At 38.4% G+C, this 19,425-nt stretch overlaps 2 protein-coding genes across 7 annotated transcripts in view; one reads left to right on the top strand and one right to left on the bottom strand.

Annotated features, from left to right (window-relative positions):
- ADK (adenosine kinase) overlaps positions 1 to 19,425 on the top strand; it is a 599,984-nt gene that overhangs the window by 199,362 nt on the left and 381,197 nt on the right. The gene's annotated exons all lie outside the window — the stretch shown is intronic.
- On the bottom strand, positions 1,269 to 1,721 carry LOC129480999 (mitochondrial import inner membrane translocase subunit Tim9-like). Its single transcript, XM_055275678.2, has 2 exons — positions 1,503 to 1,721; positions 1,269 to 1,426 (listed from the first exon to the last, which is right to left on the bottom strand). Exons 1-2 carry the CDS (start codon positions 1,631 to 1,633, stop codon positions 1,354 to 1,356), a joined length of 204 nt encoding a protein of 67 aa, XP_055131653.1. The 5' UTR covers positions 1,634 to 1,721; the 3' UTR covers positions 1,269 to 1,353.

The following is a 19,425-nucleotide window of genomic DNA, read 5'->3' as shown; positions in this document are numbered from 1 at the left end:
TTCTAGTTTTTTTAGTGTTTTTATCTTGAAACAGTACAGTTGACCCTTGCACAAAATGGTGATTGTGGGTGCTGACCCACTGCATAGTCTAAAATCCATGTATAACTTTTGATTTTCCCAAAACTTGCCAACTAATAGCCTACTGTTAACCAGAAGCCTTAACAGTAACATAAAGTCAATTACCACATATTTTATATATGTATCATGTAAAGAATACTATGTACTATTTATTAAGTGGGAATGTTTCATGAGAAAAGTGATCATTGTCTTTATGTTGGATTGGCTGAGGAGGCAGAGGAGGAATTGGTTTTGCTGTCTTAAGGGTGGCAGAGGTGGAAGAAAATACTGGTGTAAGTGGATTTGTAAAGTTCAAACCAGTGTTGTTCAAGAGTCAGTTGTAGTGGATTTTGCCAAATGCTTTTCGTTTGTTTGTTTTTTGAGACGGAGTTTCGCTCTTGTTGCCCAGGTTAGCGTGCAGTGGCATGATCTTGGCTCACTGCAACCTCTGCCTCCCAGGTTCAAGCAATTCTCCTGCCTCAGCCTCCTGAGTAGCTGGAATTTCAGGTGCCCAGCACCATGCCTAACTTATTTTTGTGTTTTTAGTAGAGACAGGGTTTCACCATATTGGCCAGGCTGGTCTCGAATTCCTGACCTCTTGTGATCCACCCGCCTTGGCCTCCCAAAGTGCGAGATTACAGGTGTGAGCCACCATGCCTGGCTGCCAGATGCTTTTTCTATGTCTGTTGAGATGATCATGTAATTTTGTTTTCTATTCTATTGATATGATGCATTGAATTAATTGATTTTTGGATCTTAAACCAACCTTGCATTCCTGAGACAAACTCCACTTGGTTATGTTATATATAATTTTTAAATGTTGCTGGATTTGTTTTGCTAGTGTTTTGTTGAGGATTTTTGCATCATTCTCATATGAGTATTGGTCTGTAGTTTTATTTTCTTGTGACTTTGTCTGATTTTAGAGTGTCATAGTAATACTAGCCTCATAACATGAATTTGGAGATGTCTTCCCTCTTCTAATTTTTGGAAGAGTTTGTGGAGAATTGGTATTAATTTTTTTTAAAAGCAGCAGCAATTGCTTATTTTTCTAATCAAGTGACCATGCTGCCGAATCTTAAGGCCTCAATAAATGTTGCACCTTATTATTTCATTGAACAATAAGACCTTCTATTCTGATTATTCCCAGTAAATAGGAATAATCACTGGTTTCTCCAGTGGTTTCCATTTGCCAAAAACTCATGATAGATGGCTTAACAAGGTGGCAACTGCTTTCAGGGGATTGTATCAGATGCATACTCATTTCCATTGCGCAGCTGTTGGCAATCTAGTACTTCTCTATTGTGGTTGGCCAAGGAGTCCTGCTTTGGCTGGCAGAGCTTCAGTCTGCTGAATATTATATTCCTGAAGTCTCATGGATATTCTTTTTGTCATTTAAAAATATTTCCATAAAGTGTTCTGAACAGGCTGGTCTCTTCAGGTTTTACATCTCTTGTGCAGTCTTAACACAGTCCAAAAAGCAGATTTCTGTAAGTTTATTGTCAGTCCCAAGAAATTCCTTAAACTGTTTAATCTGATCAGATTCTGGTATTTGCGCACCCATATTCTTTTGGTACATTTATTAATCACCTTTTCTGATGCATGAGTTTCCTTTCTGTTCTGGTAAAGTAGTGTTCCAACCTTTGTTTGAATGTCTTCAGTGAGATGTGATTTCGTACCTAAGCACAGGCTCTCACATCTGACATTAGTACAAGGCTGGAGGCCTACACTGCCAGTCGAGTCTGAGGATGGAGGATCAGGATCAGGGCAAGTGTTGCAGCCGCTCTATCTAATTCTTCTTTAAATGTTCATTAGAATTCAATAGTGAAGTGATTTGGGGCTAGGCTTTTCTTTGTGGGTAGTTTCTTGATTACTAATTTAATCTCTTATTATATAGGTCTGTTCAAGTTACCTATTTTTTCTTGAATTTTTTTAGTCATTTGTGCCTTTCTAAGTATTTGTCTATTTCATCTAATAAATAATATAATTTGTTTAATGGCTATTCTTTCTGACATTAATATGGCCACTTTGTCTTTCTTGTGGGTGTTGTTTGCATCATATATCTTTTTTTTTTTTTTTTCAGACAGGGTCTTGCTTTGTTGCCCAGGCTGGAGTGCACTGGCAAGCAGAGGTTGCCAGTCACTGGAACCTCTGATTCCCAGGCTTAAGTGATCCTCGCACCTCAGTCTCCTGAGTAGCTGGGATTACAGGTGCATACCAGCATGCTTGGCTAATTTTTAAATGTTTTGCAGAGACAAGCTCTCACTATATTGTCCAGGCTGGTCTTGAACTCCTGGCTCAAAGTGAAACCCCTGCCTTGGCCTCTCAAAGTGTTGGGTTTACAGGTGTGAGCCACCACATCCAGCCTGCATAATATATTTTTCCACCCTTGTACTTTCAATCTGTTAGTAATTTTCTATCTACAGTGTGTCTCCTGTTGACCCACATAACTGTCTTTTATGTATAATTATTAGAACTATTGATAAGAAAATGTGAAAGTATAGTCCCATTATCTTGAGTGGAATCAATAAACTCTTTCATAACATGTTTTCTAGTTTATATTTTAGAATAGTTTGTTTTTCATGGCTTTTGAGAAAAACATTTGAATGAGCTTACATTTTGTTGCATTTAAAATTTCTGGGTTTTTTTTTTTTTTTTTTTTTTTTTTTTTTTTTTTTTTGAGACGCAGTCTCTCTCTGTTGCCCAGGCTGAAGTGCAGTGGCGTGATCTTGGCTCACTGCAACCTCTACCTCCCAGGTTCAAACAATTCTTGTGCCTCAGCCCCCTGAGTAACTGGGACTACAGCTGCATGCCACGACCTGGCTAATTTTGTATTTCTAGTAGAGGTGGGGTTTTGCCCTGTTGGGCAAGCTCGTCTTGAACTCCTGACCTCAGGTGATCTATCTGACTCAGCCTCCCAAAGTGCTGGAAGTACAAGTATGAGCCACTGCGCCTGGCCGAAATTTCTGTTTTTTAATGAATCCAAAGTTCATGTTTTTTTTTCCCCCAATGCCATGGTACATATCATCACCAAAAAAAGTAGTGATTTTGCTTCAGTGAACACTGAATTTTAATATTATTGATAGAATGGCTATATCGATCAGGGTTTTACACTTATAGTACAGTATACTTGCAATGTAGGTAGGCCTCATCCTTTGTTATTAATTAATTAGCTTGTAATTATCTAAGCTAATCTAAATTTTCATATTTTCAGTTTTAACAGTTGGACTTTTAAGTTACATTTCTTATATTTTGATCTTTTTCTATAAATTTTAAAACCAGAAAGAGAACACTAGAATTAATTAAATGCAAGATTGAAAGGGTTTCATAATGTAAAAAAGCAATCTTGTTTTTGAAATGTTCAGTTTACAGTAAGGATCGAGTAGCTCTGCAGCTACCGATTTGGGAAATACCTGAGGTTTTTTTTCCCCTTGCACTTAAAGGCTGTTTTAGCCCTGAAGCTGGCTAGCAAGGACACAGACTTTAGAGGGCCATGACAGTTCCATAACAGGAGTGAATTGAAGAAGAGAAGCAGTGGAATCAGGAGCCTCACAAAGTAAAGACAACTGGTGAAGAGAAAAACCATTTATTTTCGACACTTAAGATGGCTGAGCCTGTAATTCCAGCAGTGCTTTGGGAGGCTGAGGCAGGTGGATCACCAGGTCAGGAGATTGAGGCCATCCTGGCTAACATGGTGAAACCCCGTCTCTACTAAAAGTACAAAAAATTAGCCGGGCGTGATGGGCACCTGTAGTCCCAGCTACTCAGGAGGCTGAGGCAGGAGAATGGTGTGAACCCGGGAGGCGGAGCTTGCAGTAAGCCGAGACTGTGCCACTGCACTCCAGCCTGGGCCACAGAGCGGCACTCCATCTCAAAAAAAAAAAAAAGGAAAAAAGATGGCTGAATAGGAAGAGCTCCAGTCTGCAGCTCCCAGCAAGACCAACACAGAAGGCGAGTGATTTCTGCATTTCCAACTAAGGTACCCAGTTCATCTCATTGGGACTAGTTAGGCAGTGGTTGCAGCCCACAGAGGGTGAGCAGAAGCAGGGTGGGGCATCACCTCACCTGGGAGGTGCAAGGAGCCGGGGGACCTCCTTCCCCCAGTCAAGGGAAGCCATGAGGGACTGTGCTATCTGGCCCAGATACCATGCTTTTCCTGTGGTTTTTGCAATCCGCAGATCAGGAGATTCCGTCGTGTGCCTACACCACCAGGACCTTGGGTTTCAAGCACAAAACTGGGCAGTTGTTTAGGCAGACACTGAGCTAGTTGCAGGAGTTTTTTTTCATACCCCAGTGGCACCCAGAACTCCAGCGAGACAGAACTATTAACTCCCCTGGAAAGGGGGCTGAAGCCAGGGAGCCAAGTGGTCTTGCTTAGAGGGTCCCACTCCCACGGAGCCCAGCAAGCTAAGAACCACTGGCTTAACATTCCCACTGCCAGCACAACAGTCTGCAATTGACCTGGGACCATCGGGCTTGGTGGGGGGAGGGACATCTGCAATTACTGAGGCTTGAGTAGGTGGTTTTTCCCTGACAGTACTAAGGTGGCCGGAAGGTTTGAGCCAGGTGGAATTCACCACAGTACAGCAATGCGGCTGTGGCCAGACTCCCTGTCTAGATTCCTCCTCACTGGACAGGGCATTTGTGAAAGAAAGGTAGCAGACCTAGTTAGGGGCTTATGGATAAAACTCCCATCTCCCTGGGACAGAGCACCTGAGGGAAGGGGCAGCTGTGGGCGCAGCTTCAGAGGACATAAACTTTCCTGCATGGTGGCTCTGAAGAGAACAGCTGATACTGACAAGGAGGATTCTCCCAGCACAGTGCTTGAACTCTGTTTAGGGACAGACTGCCTCCTCTGACTGCCGTGCCTTCTCACTGGGAGAGAACTGCCAACAGGGGCCAACAGACACCTCAAACAGGAGAGCTCTGGCTGGCATCAGGCTGGTGCCCCTCTGGGACGAAGCTTCTAGAGGAAGGACCAGGCAGCAATCTTTGCTGTTCTGCAGCCTCCATTGGTGATACCCTGGCAAACAGGGTCTGGAGTGGACTTACAGCAAACTGCAGCAGACCTGTAGAAGAGGTGCCTGACTGTTAGAAGAAAAACTAGCAAACAGAAAGCAACAACCTCAACATCAACACAAAGGACCCCCACACAAAAACCCCATCCAAAGGTCATCAGCCTCAAAGATCAAAGGTAGATAAATCCACGATGATGAGGAAAAACCAGCGCAAAAATGCCGAAAATTCCAAAAACCAGAATGCCTCTTTGCCTCCAAATAATTGCAGCTCCTCTCCAGCAAGGGCACAAAACTGGACGGAGCAACCCCAAGACACCTAATCGTCACATTCTCCTCTGAGAATCCTCTGAGCTGAAGAACCATGTTCTAACCCAGTGCAAGGAAGCTAAGAACCTTGATAGAAAGTTATAGGAACTGCTAACTAGAATAACCAGTTTAGAGAAGAATGTAAATGACCTGATGGGGCTGAAAAACACAGCATGAGCACTTCATGAAGCATACACAAGTATCAATAGCCAAATCAATCAAGAAGAAGAAAGGATATCAGAGATTGAATATCATCTTATTGAAATAAGGTGTGAAGACAAGATTAGAGAAAAAAAATGAAATAGAATGAACAAAACCTCCAAGAAATATGAGACTGTGTGAAAAGACCAAACTTATGATTGATTGGTATACCTGAAAGTGACAGGGAGAATGGAACCAAGTTGGAAAACACATTTCAGTATATTATCCAGGAGAACTTCCCCAACCTAGCAAGACAGACCAACACTCAAATTTGGAAAATAGGGAGAACACCGCAAAGATACTCCTCAAGAAGAGCAACTCCAAGACACCTAATCGTCAGATTCTCCAAGGTTGAAATGAAGGAAAAAATGTTAAAGGCAGCCATAGAGAAAGGTCAGGTTACCTAGAAAAGGAAGCCCATCAGACCAATAGCAGATCTCTCTGCAGAAACCCTACAAGCCAGAAGAGAGTGGGGGCCGTTATTCAACATTCTTAAAGAAAAGAATTTTCAACCCAGAATTTCATATCCAGCCAAACTAAGCTTCATAAGCTAAGGAGAAATAAAATCCTTTTCAGAGAAGGAAATGCTGAGGGATTTTGTCACCACCAGGCCTGCCTTACAAGAGCTCCTGAAGGAAGCACTAAATGTGGAAAGGAAAAAGTGGTACTAACCACTGCACAAACACAGCAAAATATAAAGACCAATGACACTATGAAGAAAATGCTTCAACTAATGTATAAAATAACCTGCTAACATCATGATGACAGGATCAGATTCATGTATAATAATATTAGCCTTAGCTGTACATGGCCTAAATGCCCCAATTAAAAGATACAGACTGGCAAATTGGATAAAGAGTCAAGATCCATCGGTGTGCTGTATTCAGGAGACCCATCTCACTTGCAAAGACACACATAGGCTCAAAATAAAGGGATGGAGGAATGTTTACCAAGCAAATGGAAAGCAAATAAAAAGCGGGCATTGCACTTCTAGTCTCTAATAAAACAGGCTTTAAACTAAAAAAGATCAAAAAAGACAAAGAAGGGCATTACATAATGGTAAAGGGATCAACGCAACAAGAAGAGCTAACTATCGTAAATATATATGCACCCACTACAGGAGCACCCAGATTCATAAAACAAGTTCTTAGAGACCTACAAAGATACTTAGACTTCCACACAATAATAGTGGGAGACTTTAACACCCCACTGTCAATATGAGATCAATGAGACAGAAAATTAACAAGTTTATTCAGGACTTGAACTAAGCTCTGGACCAAGCGGACCTAATAGACATGGGGTTGCTACAGAACTGTCTACCCCAAATCAACAGAATATACATTCTTAGCACCACATGGCACTCATTCTCAAATCAACCACATAATTCAAAGTAAAACACTCCTCAGCAAATGCAAAAGAATGGAAATCATAACAAACAGTCTCTCAGACCACAGTGCAATCAAATTAGAACTTAGGATTAAGAAACTCACTCAAAACCACGCAACTACATGGAAATTGAACAACTTGCTCCTGAATGAATATTGGGTAAATAATGAAATTAAGGCAGAAATAAAGAAGTTAGTTGAAACCAATGAGAACAAAGAGAAAACTTAGCAGAATCTAGGACACACCAAAAGCAGTGTTAAGAGGGAAATTTATAGCACTAAGTACCCACTTCAGATGGCTGGAAAGATCTGAAATCAACACCCCAACATCACAATTAAAAGAACTAGAGAAGCAACAGCAAACAAATTCAAAAGCTAGCAGAAGACAAGAAATAACTAAGATCACAGCAGAACTGAGGGAGGTAGAGACATGAAAAACCCTTGAAAAAAATCAGTGAATCCAGGAGGTGGTTTTTTGGAAAGATTAACCAAATAGATAGACTACTAGCTAGACTATTAAAGAAGAAAAGAGAGAAGAATCAAATAGACACAATAAAAAATTATAAAGTGGATATCACCACTATTCTCAGAGAAATACAAATTACCAACAGAGAATACTATAAACACCTCTATGCAAATAAACCAGAAAATCTAGAAGAAATGGATACATTCCTGGACACAAACACCCTCCCAAGACTAATCCAGGAAGAAGTCGAATCCCTGAATAGACCAGTAACAAGTTCTGAAATTGAGGCAGTAATTAATAGTCTACCAACCAAAAAAAGCCCAGGACCATACAGATTCACATCCGAATTCTACCAGAGGTTCAAAGAGGAGCTGGTACCATTCCTTCTGAAACTATTCCAAACAATTGAAAAAGAGGGATTCCTCCCTAACTCATTTTATGAAGCCAGCATCATCCTGATTCCAAAACTTGACAGAGACACAACAAAAAAAGAAAATTTCAGGCCAATATCCCTGATGAACATCCATGTGAAAATCCTCAATAAAATACTGGCAAACGAATCCAGCGACACATGCTTATCCACCACAATCAAGTCAGCTTGACATGTAAGGCTAGTTCAACATACACAAATCAAGAAACGTAATCTATCACATAAACAGAACCAATGACAAAAACTGTATGATTATCTCAATAGATGCAGAGAAGTCCTTTGATAAAATTAAACATCCCTTCGTGCTAAAAACTCTAAAAAAACTAGATATTGATGGAACGTATCTCAAAATATAAGGGCTATTTATGACAAATCCATAGCCAATATCATACTGAACAGGCAAAAGCTGGAAGCATTCCCTTTGAAAACCAGCACAAGACAAGGATGCCCTCTCTCACCACTCCTATTCAACATAATTTTGGAAGTTCTGACTAGAGCAATCTGGCAAGAGAAAGAAATAAAGCGTATTTAAATAGGAATAGAGGAAGTCAGATTGTCTCTGTTTGCAGATGACATGATTGTATATTTAGAAAACCCCATCGTCTCAGCCCAAAACCTCCTTAAGCTGATAAGCAGCTTCAGCAGTCTCAGGATACAAAATCAATGTGCAAAAATCACAAGCATTTCTATACATCAATAATAAACAAGCAGAGAGCCAAATCATGAGTGAACTCCCATTCACAATTGCTACAAGAGAATAAAATACCTAGGAATACAACTTATAAGGGATGTGAAGGACCTCTTCAAGGAGAACCAGAAACCACTGCCCAAGGAAATAAGAGAGGACACAAAGAAATGGAAAAAAAATTCAATGTTCATGGATAGGAAGAATCAATATTGTGAAAATGGCCATATTGCCCAAAGTAATGTATAGATCCAATGCTATTCCCATCAAGCTTCCGTTGACTTTCTTTGCAGAGTTAAAAAAAAAAAAAAAAAACAGGCTGGGCGCGGTGGCTCACGCTTGTAATCCCAGCACTTTGGGAGGCTGAGGCTGGCGGATCACGAGGTCAGGAGATGCGAGACTACGGTGAAACCTCGTCTCTACTAAAAATACAAAAAAAATTAGCCGGGCGTGGTGGCGGGCACCTGTAGTCCCAGCTACTCAGAGAGGCTGAGGCAGGAGAATGGCGTGAACCCGGGAGGCGGAGCTTCCAGTGAGCTGAGATTGCGTCACTGCACTCCAGCCTGGGCGACAGAGCGAGACTCTGTCTCAAAAAAACAAAACAAAACAAAAAAAACTTTAAATTTCATATGGAACCAAAAAGGAGCCTGTGTAGCTAAGATAATCCTAAGCAAAAATAACAAAGCTGGAGGCATCATGCTACCTGACTTCAAACTGTACTACAAGGCAACAATAACCAAAACAGCATGGTACTGGTACCAAAACAGATATATAGACCAATGAAACAGAACAGAGGCCTCAGAAATAACACCACACATCTGCAACCATCTGATCTTTGACAAACCTGACAAAAACAAGCAATGGGGAAAGGATTCCCTGTTTAACAAAATGGTGCTGGGAAAACTGGCTAGCCATACACAGAAAACTGAAACTGGATCACTGCCTTACACATTATAGAAAAAGTAACCAAAATGGATTAAGGACTTAAATGTAAAACCTAAAACCATAAAAACCCTAGAAGAAAACCTAGGCAATACCATTCAGGACATAGGCATGGGCAAAGACTTCATGACTAAAACACCCAGTGCAATTGCAACAAAAGCCAAAATTGACAAATGGGATCTAATTAAACTAAAGAGCTTCTGCACAGTGAAAGAAACTATCATCAGAGTGAACAGGCAGCGTACAGAATGGGAGAAAATTTTTGCAATCTATCCATCTGACAAAGGTCTAATATCCAGAATCTACAGGAACTTAAACAAATTTACAAGAAAATAACAACCCCATCAAAAAGTGGGTGAAGGATGTGAACAGACGCTTCTCAAAAGAAGACATGCAACCAACAAACATGAAAAATTGCTCATCATTGGTCATTAGAGAAATGCAAATCAAAACCACAATGAGATACCATCTCATGCCAGTTAGAATGGCAATCATTAAAAAGTCAGGAAACAACAGTTGCTGGTGAGGTTGTGGAGAAATAGGAACACTTTTACACCATTGGTGGGAGTGTAAATTAGTTCAACCATTGTAGAAGACAGCTTGGCAATTCCTCAAGGATCTAGAACCAGACATACCATTTGACCCAGCAATCCCATTACTGGGTATGTAACCCAAGAGATTATAAATCATTCTACTATAAAGACACATGCACACATGTGTTTACTGTAGCACTATTTACAATAGCAAAGGCATGGAACCAACCTGATGCCCATCAATGATAGACTGGACAGAGAAAATGTTGTACATAGACACCATGGAATACTATGCAGCCATAAAAAAGGATGAGTTCCTGTCCTTTGCAGGGACATGATGAAGCTGGAAACCATCATTTTTAGCAAAGTTACACAGGAACAGAAAACCAAACACCACATATTCTCACTCATAAGTGGGAGTTGAATAATGAGAACACATGGACACAGGGAGGGGAGCATAACATACCTGGGCCAGTTGGTGGGTAGGGGGCAAGGGGAGGGAGAGGATTAGGACAAATACCTATTGCATGCAGGGCTTAAAACTTAGATGATGGGTTGATAAGTGCACCAAACCACCATGGCACATGTATACCAACATAACAAACCTGCACGTTCTGCACATGTATCCCAGAACTTAAAGTTAAAAAAAAAAAAAAAAAGCCAGGCACAGTGGCTCATGCCTGTAATCCCAGCACTTTGGGAGGCTGAGGCAGGTGGATCACAAGGTCAGGAGATTGAGACCATCCTGGCTAACATGGTGAAACCCTGTTTCTACTAAAAATACAAAAAATTAGCCAGGCGTGGTGGCGGGCATCTATAGTCCCAGCTACTCGGGAGGCTGAGGCAGGAGAATGGCGTGAACACAGGAGGTGGAGCTTGTAGTGAGCTGAGATTGCGCCACTGCACTCCAGCTCTGGCGACAGAGCGAGACTCTGTTTCAGAGAAAAAAAAGAAAAAAAATTCAGTTTACTGATTTTGCGTATAGTGTTCTTTGAGAATTTAAATAATCCTTTCTGAATTACAGAAAGTCATAGATTAGAAGTGTAGCGTTAAAATGCTCTAAATCACTCTGAATTAAGAAAAAGGGTTTCCTTTGTCCAGAATAAGCATCAATTTAAAACAGCATTTTAAAATAAGTATTCAACAAATTGGTATATGAATTGTAACACAAGCAACTAAATCACTGACTTTGATTAGTCTCTCTACTGATTACTACTGTTGAACAGAAGTTGTGTGTAAGAATAGGAGAAGGTGAACTCATTGTCTTGAGCATGTGGAATAAGTTCTTGTCTGAGGCCAGATAGCAATTTTTATCTTATTTTCAGTATAGCAGATCCTATGCTGCCCTGTTAAGAATCAACTGCACAGCCTCATTGACTCTCACAGAAGTATTCCAGTAACTCTTTGAATTTTTTCCTAGAAAAATTGGCATCTCTGTTACCCCTACACAATTCCTTCATAAACAGTAAAATTTCTCCCATGAAACCTTTCCTTTAACCTTAACATTCTTTGATAATTATTCATGAAGTCCTTAAAGAATTATTAAAACAAGTATTGGTTTTGAATACATACCAGCTTTGGAATACTGCTTAAGGAAACCATGATAAACTCCAACTCCTTTATGGTTATTTAGAGGAATATATCTATTTGTTATAGTCTTAAGGAAAACTTTGTCAACATATTAGATGATAGAAACAGTCATAACCAGCGACCACCAGGTTTGGTGGGAACTCATGATGTGAAGGGTCTACTCCATGTTCTGCCAACCAAGTAACTAAGTCATTTTGGGCAAATGATTCAGCTGACTTGATCTGTTATATGAATCCTAAGGTCTATTATAGCTCCAGTATTTCATGGCATCACTCCACTTTAATTTATTATCTATCTTAAAAAAGTTAAACAGAAAGATCAATTAGCACTTAAATTTGAGTTGCTGGATATTTTATTTTTTCTCACTTTCACTCATTGCTTCCACTCTTTGGGATAATGATTGTTGGAGCTGTATGCATTTATAATACATTAAGCAGAGTGTGGTATATCACTAAAACTTCATTACAAATATTCATTCCATACATTTGTCTGTACTGGGGTCAGTTTTTTTCCCCTTCTTCTTGTTTTTAAAGACAGGGTCTTGCTCTGTCTCCTTCTGTCTTGGTCTCCCAATGTGCTAGAATTACAGGCGTGAGAGACTGCACTTGCTCTTTTCTAGTTTTATATGTCTATCTGAAGAGTTTATTCTTTGGCCAAGCTCACATGGCAAGATAGGTATCGTGAAGTGTTCAAACCCAGCTTTTCTGCTAATATTCTTGTAAGATAAACCAACTATTAGTAAAGATACTTGATTCCTAATCAAGATTACTTGGAATTGTTAAGAGAGTATGTATGTATGTATAAGTTAACTTTTTGAAAACTTCTCTGCTGCCTGGAGGAATAATGAAATGACCCAAAGGGATAGAAGCAAAATATTTCAGATAGTACATAAAGTATATACTTAGCCTTGTGCAATCAAGAATTAATGATATAATGTGTATGGAGTAATATTTAACTTTATTTTGTTATAAGCCCTTTTGGGATAGTGGTTATTCCACGTGGCTTTTATCTTTTTTAATACTTAGTATCTGCTAGAAATGTAGTCTGTGGGATCATAAGAGTTGGGGAAGATTTACAGATAGCATTTTCAGAGACTGAACAGAAAAGCATATTGTCATTTGGAAAAATTTTAGAAGTGTCTAACTTTCTTATTAAGATATTTAGCCCTTTTCATTCTGGACCATTTGCTTTTATTTTCCTGTTATTTATTTCTATTATCTTGTCTACAGTTGAAATTTGGACAATTGGTCTGTATCTTTTCTAATTTTCATTATATTTAAAAACTCAGGTTTCCTCTTTCCTTACGTGTTTGTTGGTAAACATTAGGTGATATTTTTAAGTTTTCAATTCTCAGGCATAGTGCTACTTATCTATGTTATTTATATAAGCAAATGAGCACATTTGCTAATCAATCCACGGTAAGAAACATAATTTAAGTTGCTACCAAGGATACCTCTGTGTGTGTGTATGTATCTGAAATATTTCACTGAAGAATTCATATTGTTAATATCTCAACCATATCTTGATATTCTGTTAGCTTTTTAAATGATGGTTGTGACCAACTGCAGTTCACGTTTTCCACTAGTGGATCACACTCTGCAGCATTCAAATCACTGTGAAATAGATTAGTTAGAATAAATGAAGTGTTCTTTTTTCATTCTGTTTGTACAGTAGATATTATTGGATTATTTTATAAAATACCCATTTTATAAATTGGATGGTATGTTATAAATGGGTAGTAGGATTTTTCCTTTCTTCATTTTCTACCAAGAAAATCAAAAACACTCCTGTTCAGTACATCTCTAGCAAGCCTATTCCAGCATCCAATGTCTCAAATAATTAATTTTTCTATACGTTAGTCACCCTTACACCTAAACGTTACAGTGCTTCAGTATAACTTCTATGTATACATTATTAATCCCATTTACAGATGGGAACCAGAGTGTTGGGAGACAGCTCATTGATTTCTCATGTTCCTGCACAGTCTGAGTGTTCTAAGGAAAGGCATTTACAGTGCTAATTGTATAAGGAGAAATTTCAGGACAGTAAAACTACTGACATGTCCCTCCCTGGAGACATCCAAGGATAATAAAAATAAAAGACCTTCTCTTCCCCTTCCCAGAGGAGATTTGCTTGTATTTGAGTGTAATGAGCAATCTTTCTGGGGCAGAGCAGAGTAACAAACCAGTAGAAGATCAGAGTTCCTTCATTTGGGGGTTACTCTCCTGTGATGCTCTCTACTGTATGCACTAGTGACATCCATCCCTTACTGCATTGCCTCATGGAGATCGGAGCTCAGCGAACTGGTCTAAATATATTGTTCTAGCTGCTGCTTTTGCTACGAGTAATTGTCTTTGTTTCTGATCCACGGTTCTTGTGTCCTTATGTCATTGTGTGTGTGTACGTATGTGTATGCAGAGAGAAAGAAAGCAGCAGATTGAAAAACAGTTGAATATCACACCTTCGTGGGGTGGCGGTGGTGGTGGTGGTGTTGTTGAGACAGAGTTTTGCTGTGTTACCCGGTCTGGTGTGCAGTGGCGCCATCAAGGCACATTTCAGCCTTTGAACTTTCAAACTCCAAGGGCTCAGGTGATCCTCCCGGCTGGTACTGAAGGCACACTCCACCGTACCCAGTGATTTTTTTTTTAAGAGACGGGGTTTTGCCATGTTACCGAGGCTGGTCTCAAACTCTTGGGCCCAAGCAATCCACCCACCTCAGCCTCCCAAAGTGCTGGGGTTACGGGCATAAGCCACCATGCCTAGCCCTTTGTGGTTTTTTAACCTAATTCTGGCTCACACAATTTAACTGTAGGTCTGTTTGTAAACCTGAAGCCCTTTCTATGCTTCCTTCCTTACATAGACAGATAAAATAAGTAGAAAATATGGTGCTAATAACTAGTATTTGGTATAAGTAGATAAATGTTTTATATCACATTTGCATGCTTATAATCTGTGATCAATGAGCAGTCTGAATATTTTTCCCTCAATCCTCATAAGTTAAACTAAAAAAAGTGATAGATTGAGGCTGGGATATCTAGTGGCGAAATTATATTTATATGAACAGAGTTTGTATATATACATATATATTTCAGAATATATTGAAAAATAAAAGTGTAATGACCTTGATAAAAATGAAGTATTCACTTAAAAACTCCATTTAATAATGCCCACAGGAAAGAAATGCTTCTAGAATTTTTTAATTAATCATTTTTCTCAGTACTTTCGATTGTCATGCAAGCTAAAGAAATGGACTTAGTGAACAATTTAGTTATAATAATAAGGTTTCAAAAATTCTAAATTTACCTCTTAATTGCAACAGTTGCAAAATTATTTCATATCTTTATACTTGTTATGAAATTACCTCATATCCAAAAATATTTATGTCAAGTGACAGGCTTTTTGCAGCATTTTTGATATTATTAACCTTGTGTTTTGTAAGTTAACCTTGTGGAACTTTTAAGGGAAATGAATTAACTTAGCATTAACATAGACTTCTAAAATTCACTGTGATGTAGAACAGTTGATTTAATGTTATCTGTGTCTAATACAAAATAACCGTAGTCCACTTACTTATTTCAAATTTTATTCTCAAAGGTACCTACTAGATTACGTGTGAAGAAGTTCATGACCAAAGTAATATAACTGGTTCTGTTTTGAAAATCTAGAATAAAGTTTATGCAAAAGCATATGGATTATTTCTTTATGAATACAGTTTTATACTAAAAACTCCTCCATACCCACATAAGTAGATATATTCTCATAGTGGTGTAGAAAACTGACAAAACTTTTCATCCTCAGAGCTAGGAATTCTTGTGTTTGGCCACAAGGGAAAGACAAAGGTATTAGAGTTTTAAATAAGCTATCATCAACAAATACTATATTGCTCCAGATCCATTCATAAATGTAGCAACATTTTGGAAGTGCAGATGAATCGAACATAGTTAATTGAGAAAAATTTTTAGTAACATACATAATTTGTAAATATTGAATCATTTTTTAAATGGTACTGTGAGTCATAATTATTTCAAATTGTACATAATGCTAGAAGAATATAGGATAATAGCAGAATAAGTTACAGTGACTAAAATCATAGTCTTTTTTAAGAGATTGGGGAGTCTCTATGGTGCCCAGTCTGGAGTGCATTGGTGCAATCATAGCTCACTGTAACCTTGACTCCTGGCTTCAAGCAATCCTCCTGTCTCTGCCTTCCTTTTGCAGTTTCAGGTCTTAACATTCAAGTCTTTCATCCATTTTGAGTTGATTTTTATGCATGGTAAAAGATGAGGATCTAGTTTGATTCTTCTCCATATGGATGTCTTTGGTCTATATATTTATTTATATGACAGTACCATGCTGTTTTGGTTACTGTAGCTTGGCAATATAATGTGAATTTGTACAGTGTGATGCCTCCAGCTTTCTCTTTTTGCTCAGGATTATTTTAGCTATCTGGGGTCTTCCGTGGTTCCATGTGAATTTTAGGATTTGTTTTTTCTATTTCTGTGAAGAATGCCTTTGGTATTTTCACAGAGATTGCATTTAATCTGTAGCTCACTTTGGTTAGTAAAGATATTTTAACAAGGCCGAGCATGGTGGCTCATGCCTGTAATCTAGCTCTTTGGGAGGCTGAAGTGGGAGGATTGCTTGAGGCCAGGGATTCAAGACCAGCCTAGGCAACATGGCGAGACCGTCTCTACAAAAAAATATTTTTTTAATTAGCTAGTCATAGTAGTATACACTTGTAGTCCTGTCTACTTGGGAGGCTGAAGCAAGAGGATCCTTTGGGCCCAGGTAGTCAAGGCTGCAGTGAGCTATAATCATGCCACTGCACTCTAGCCTGAGCAACAGAGAGAGATCTTATCTCTGTGTAAAAGAAAAATAAATGTAATTAAAGGAAAAAACATTTTAACAATAGTCCTTCAATTCCTGAACATGGGATGTCTTTTTTTCCTTTTCTCTTCGGTTTCTTTCATCAGTGTTTTATAATTTTCCTTGTATAGATCTTTCATCTGCTTGGTTAAATTTATTTCCTAGGTATTTTATTTTTTTGTAGCTACGGTAAATGGTTTGCTTCCTTGATTTCTTTTTCAGGTCGGTTGCTCTTAGTGTATAGAAATTCTACTGACTTTTGTATGTCGATTTTGTATCTGACAACTTTACTAAATTCATTTATCAGTTCTAATATAATATGGTCTAATTAATATATTAGTCTGGAAGTATAAGATCTCTCCTGGAATATGAACCATGTACCGATGAGAAGAATGTGTATTCTGTGGCAGTTGGATGAAATGTTCTGTAAAGGTGTGTTAGGTTTATTTGGTCTAGAGTATAGTTTAGCTTCACTGTTTGAAGTTAAACACTGATGTTCTTACATTTCTTATAAGAACATCTTATGTTTCTTGTGTATAAGAACACTGATGTTTTTATATTTCTAGTCTAATAATGTATTATTAAGCTAAAAATATAAGATTTCTTCTGGAGAATGTTCCATGTCCTGATGAAAAGAATGTTTATTCTGTAGCAGTTGGATGAAATGTTCTGTAAATGTCTTAGGTTTATTTGGTCTAGAGTATAGTTTTTTACTTCAGTGTTTGTTGATTTTCTGTTGGGATGATCTGTCCATTGCTGAAAGTAGGAAATTGAAATCCCCTACTATTATTGTATTTATCTCTTGCTCTTGCTCTTGTGTACTCACTCTCCCTCTCTCTCATCGTCTCTCTCTTTCCCTTTATATCTAATAATATTTGCTTTATATATTTGGGTACACCAATGTTGGGTGCATATATATTTACTATTGTTATATCCTTTTGCTGAATTGACCCCTTTATCATTATATAATGATTTCCTTTGTCCCTTTTTACAGTTTTTGACTTAAAGTCTATTTTGCCTAATATAATTATAGGTATTCCTGCCCTTTTCTGGTTTTTATTTGAATAGAATATCTTTCTGCATCCCTTCACTTTCAGCGTCTATGTGTCTTTATAGGTGAAATGAGTTTCTTGTAGGCAGCATTTTTCTGGGTCTTGTTTTTAAAATCCGTTCACCCACCCTATGTCGTTATTTGGGTTTTATTTGAGATGGAGCCTCACTCTGTCCACCACGTTGGAGTGCAGTGGTGTGATCTTGGCTCATTGCAACCTCCAACTCCCTGGTTCAAGTGATTCTTCTGCCTCAACCTCTTAAGTAGCTGGGACTACAGGCATGCACCACCATGCCTGGCTAATTTTTGTAATTTTAGTAGAGACAGGATTTCACTGTGTTGGCCAGGCTGGTCTCAAACTCCAGACCTCATGATCCACCCGCCTCAGCCTCCCAAAGTGTTGGGATTACAGGTGTGAGCCACCATGCCCGGCCTATCCTGTGTCTTAATTGGAGCGTTTAGTTCATTTATATTTGGTATTATTGATAGATAAGGTTTTACTACTCTTATTTTGTTACTTGTTTTCTAGTTGTTTTTAACTTTTCTTCTGCTTCTTTTCTTACTGTCTTTCTTTGTGGTTAGGTGATTTTCTCTTAAGAGTACATTTTAATTTATTGCTTCTTATCCATTTTTGCTCTGTGGTTACCATGAGGCTTATAAATAAACATCCTGTAGTTATAGCAAGTATTTAAAACTGATAATCAACTTAACTTTGATTGGAAAAAAACACACAAAAGTGAACATTAACTTTCTTCTCCCCCTTCATTTTGAATTTCTGATGTCACAGTTCACATTTTTATATTGCCTATCTTGTAACAAATTGTTGTAGTTATTATTTTTAATAGTTTTGTCTTTTAGTCATCTTACTACAGATATTAGTGTTTTAAACACTGTAAATACAATATTAATATAACACTCATTTTAGTGTTTCTTCCAGTTTGAAGAAGTTTTTAAAGCATTTCTTATTGGACAAGTCTGATTCTGATAAATTCCCTCAGCTTTTGTTTCTCTAAGAAAGTCTTTATTTCTCCTTCAGTTTTTTTTTTTTGTTTTTTTTTTTGAGACGGAGTCTTGCTCTGTCACCCAGGCTGGAGTGCAGTGGCACAATCTCGGCTCACTGCAAGCTCCGTCTCCCGGGTTCACGCCATTCTCCTGCCTCAGCCTGAGTAGCTGGAACTACAGGCACCCGCCACCACGCCCGGCTAATTTTTTGTATTTTTAGTAGAGATGGGGTTTCACCATGGTCTCGATCTCCTTCAGTTTTGAAGGATAATTGTGCTGAGCACAGTAATCTTGGTTGACAGTTTCTTCCCCACCAGCATTCCAAATATATTATTCCACATTCTCCTGGCTTATAGGGTTTCTGCTGATAAGTCTGCTACCAGGCATATTGGATCTTCCTTGCATGTTATTTACTTCTTTTCTTTCAGTGATTTCAGAAGTTTTTCTTTGTGCCTTTGACCTTCGTGAGTTTGATTATAATGTGTCCTAGAGTAGTCTTCTTTGTGTTTAATATAATTAGTGATCTTTGACCTTACTCTACCTGAATATTTATATCTTTTTTCAGGTATGGAAAGTTTTCTGTTATCATTTCCTTGTATAAGTTTTCTACCCCTTTGTCTTTCTCAGTCCTTGTTTGACTTCAATAACCTGAATATTTGCTCTTTTGATGTTGTCCCATAGATTTTGTAAGCTTTCTTTCTTCCTTATCTTTTTTTTCTCTTCTCATCATATTTTTAATCATTTTTCTTTGAGCTCACTGATTCTTTTATTTGGTTAATTCTGTTTCTGTTGCTCTCTATTGGGATTTTCACTTCATCATTTTTTTTTTTAGTTGCAGGATTTCTGGTTTTTTAAAAAAGTTATTTCAGTCTCTTATATTTCTCTCATAATTTTCT

The sequence above is a fragment of the Symphalangus syndactylus genome, chromosome 4, assembly GCF_028878055.3.
Source record: "Symphalangus syndactylus isolate Jambi chromosome 4, NHGRI_mSymSyn1-v2.1_pri, whole genome shotgun sequence".
Taxonomy (NCBI): domain Eukaryota; kingdom Metazoa; phylum Chordata; class Mammalia; order Primates; family Hylobatidae; genus Symphalangus; species Symphalangus syndactylus.
The sequence above is the reverse complement of the archived record's forward strand: the minus strand, read 5'-3'. Positions and strand labels throughout refer to the sequence as shown.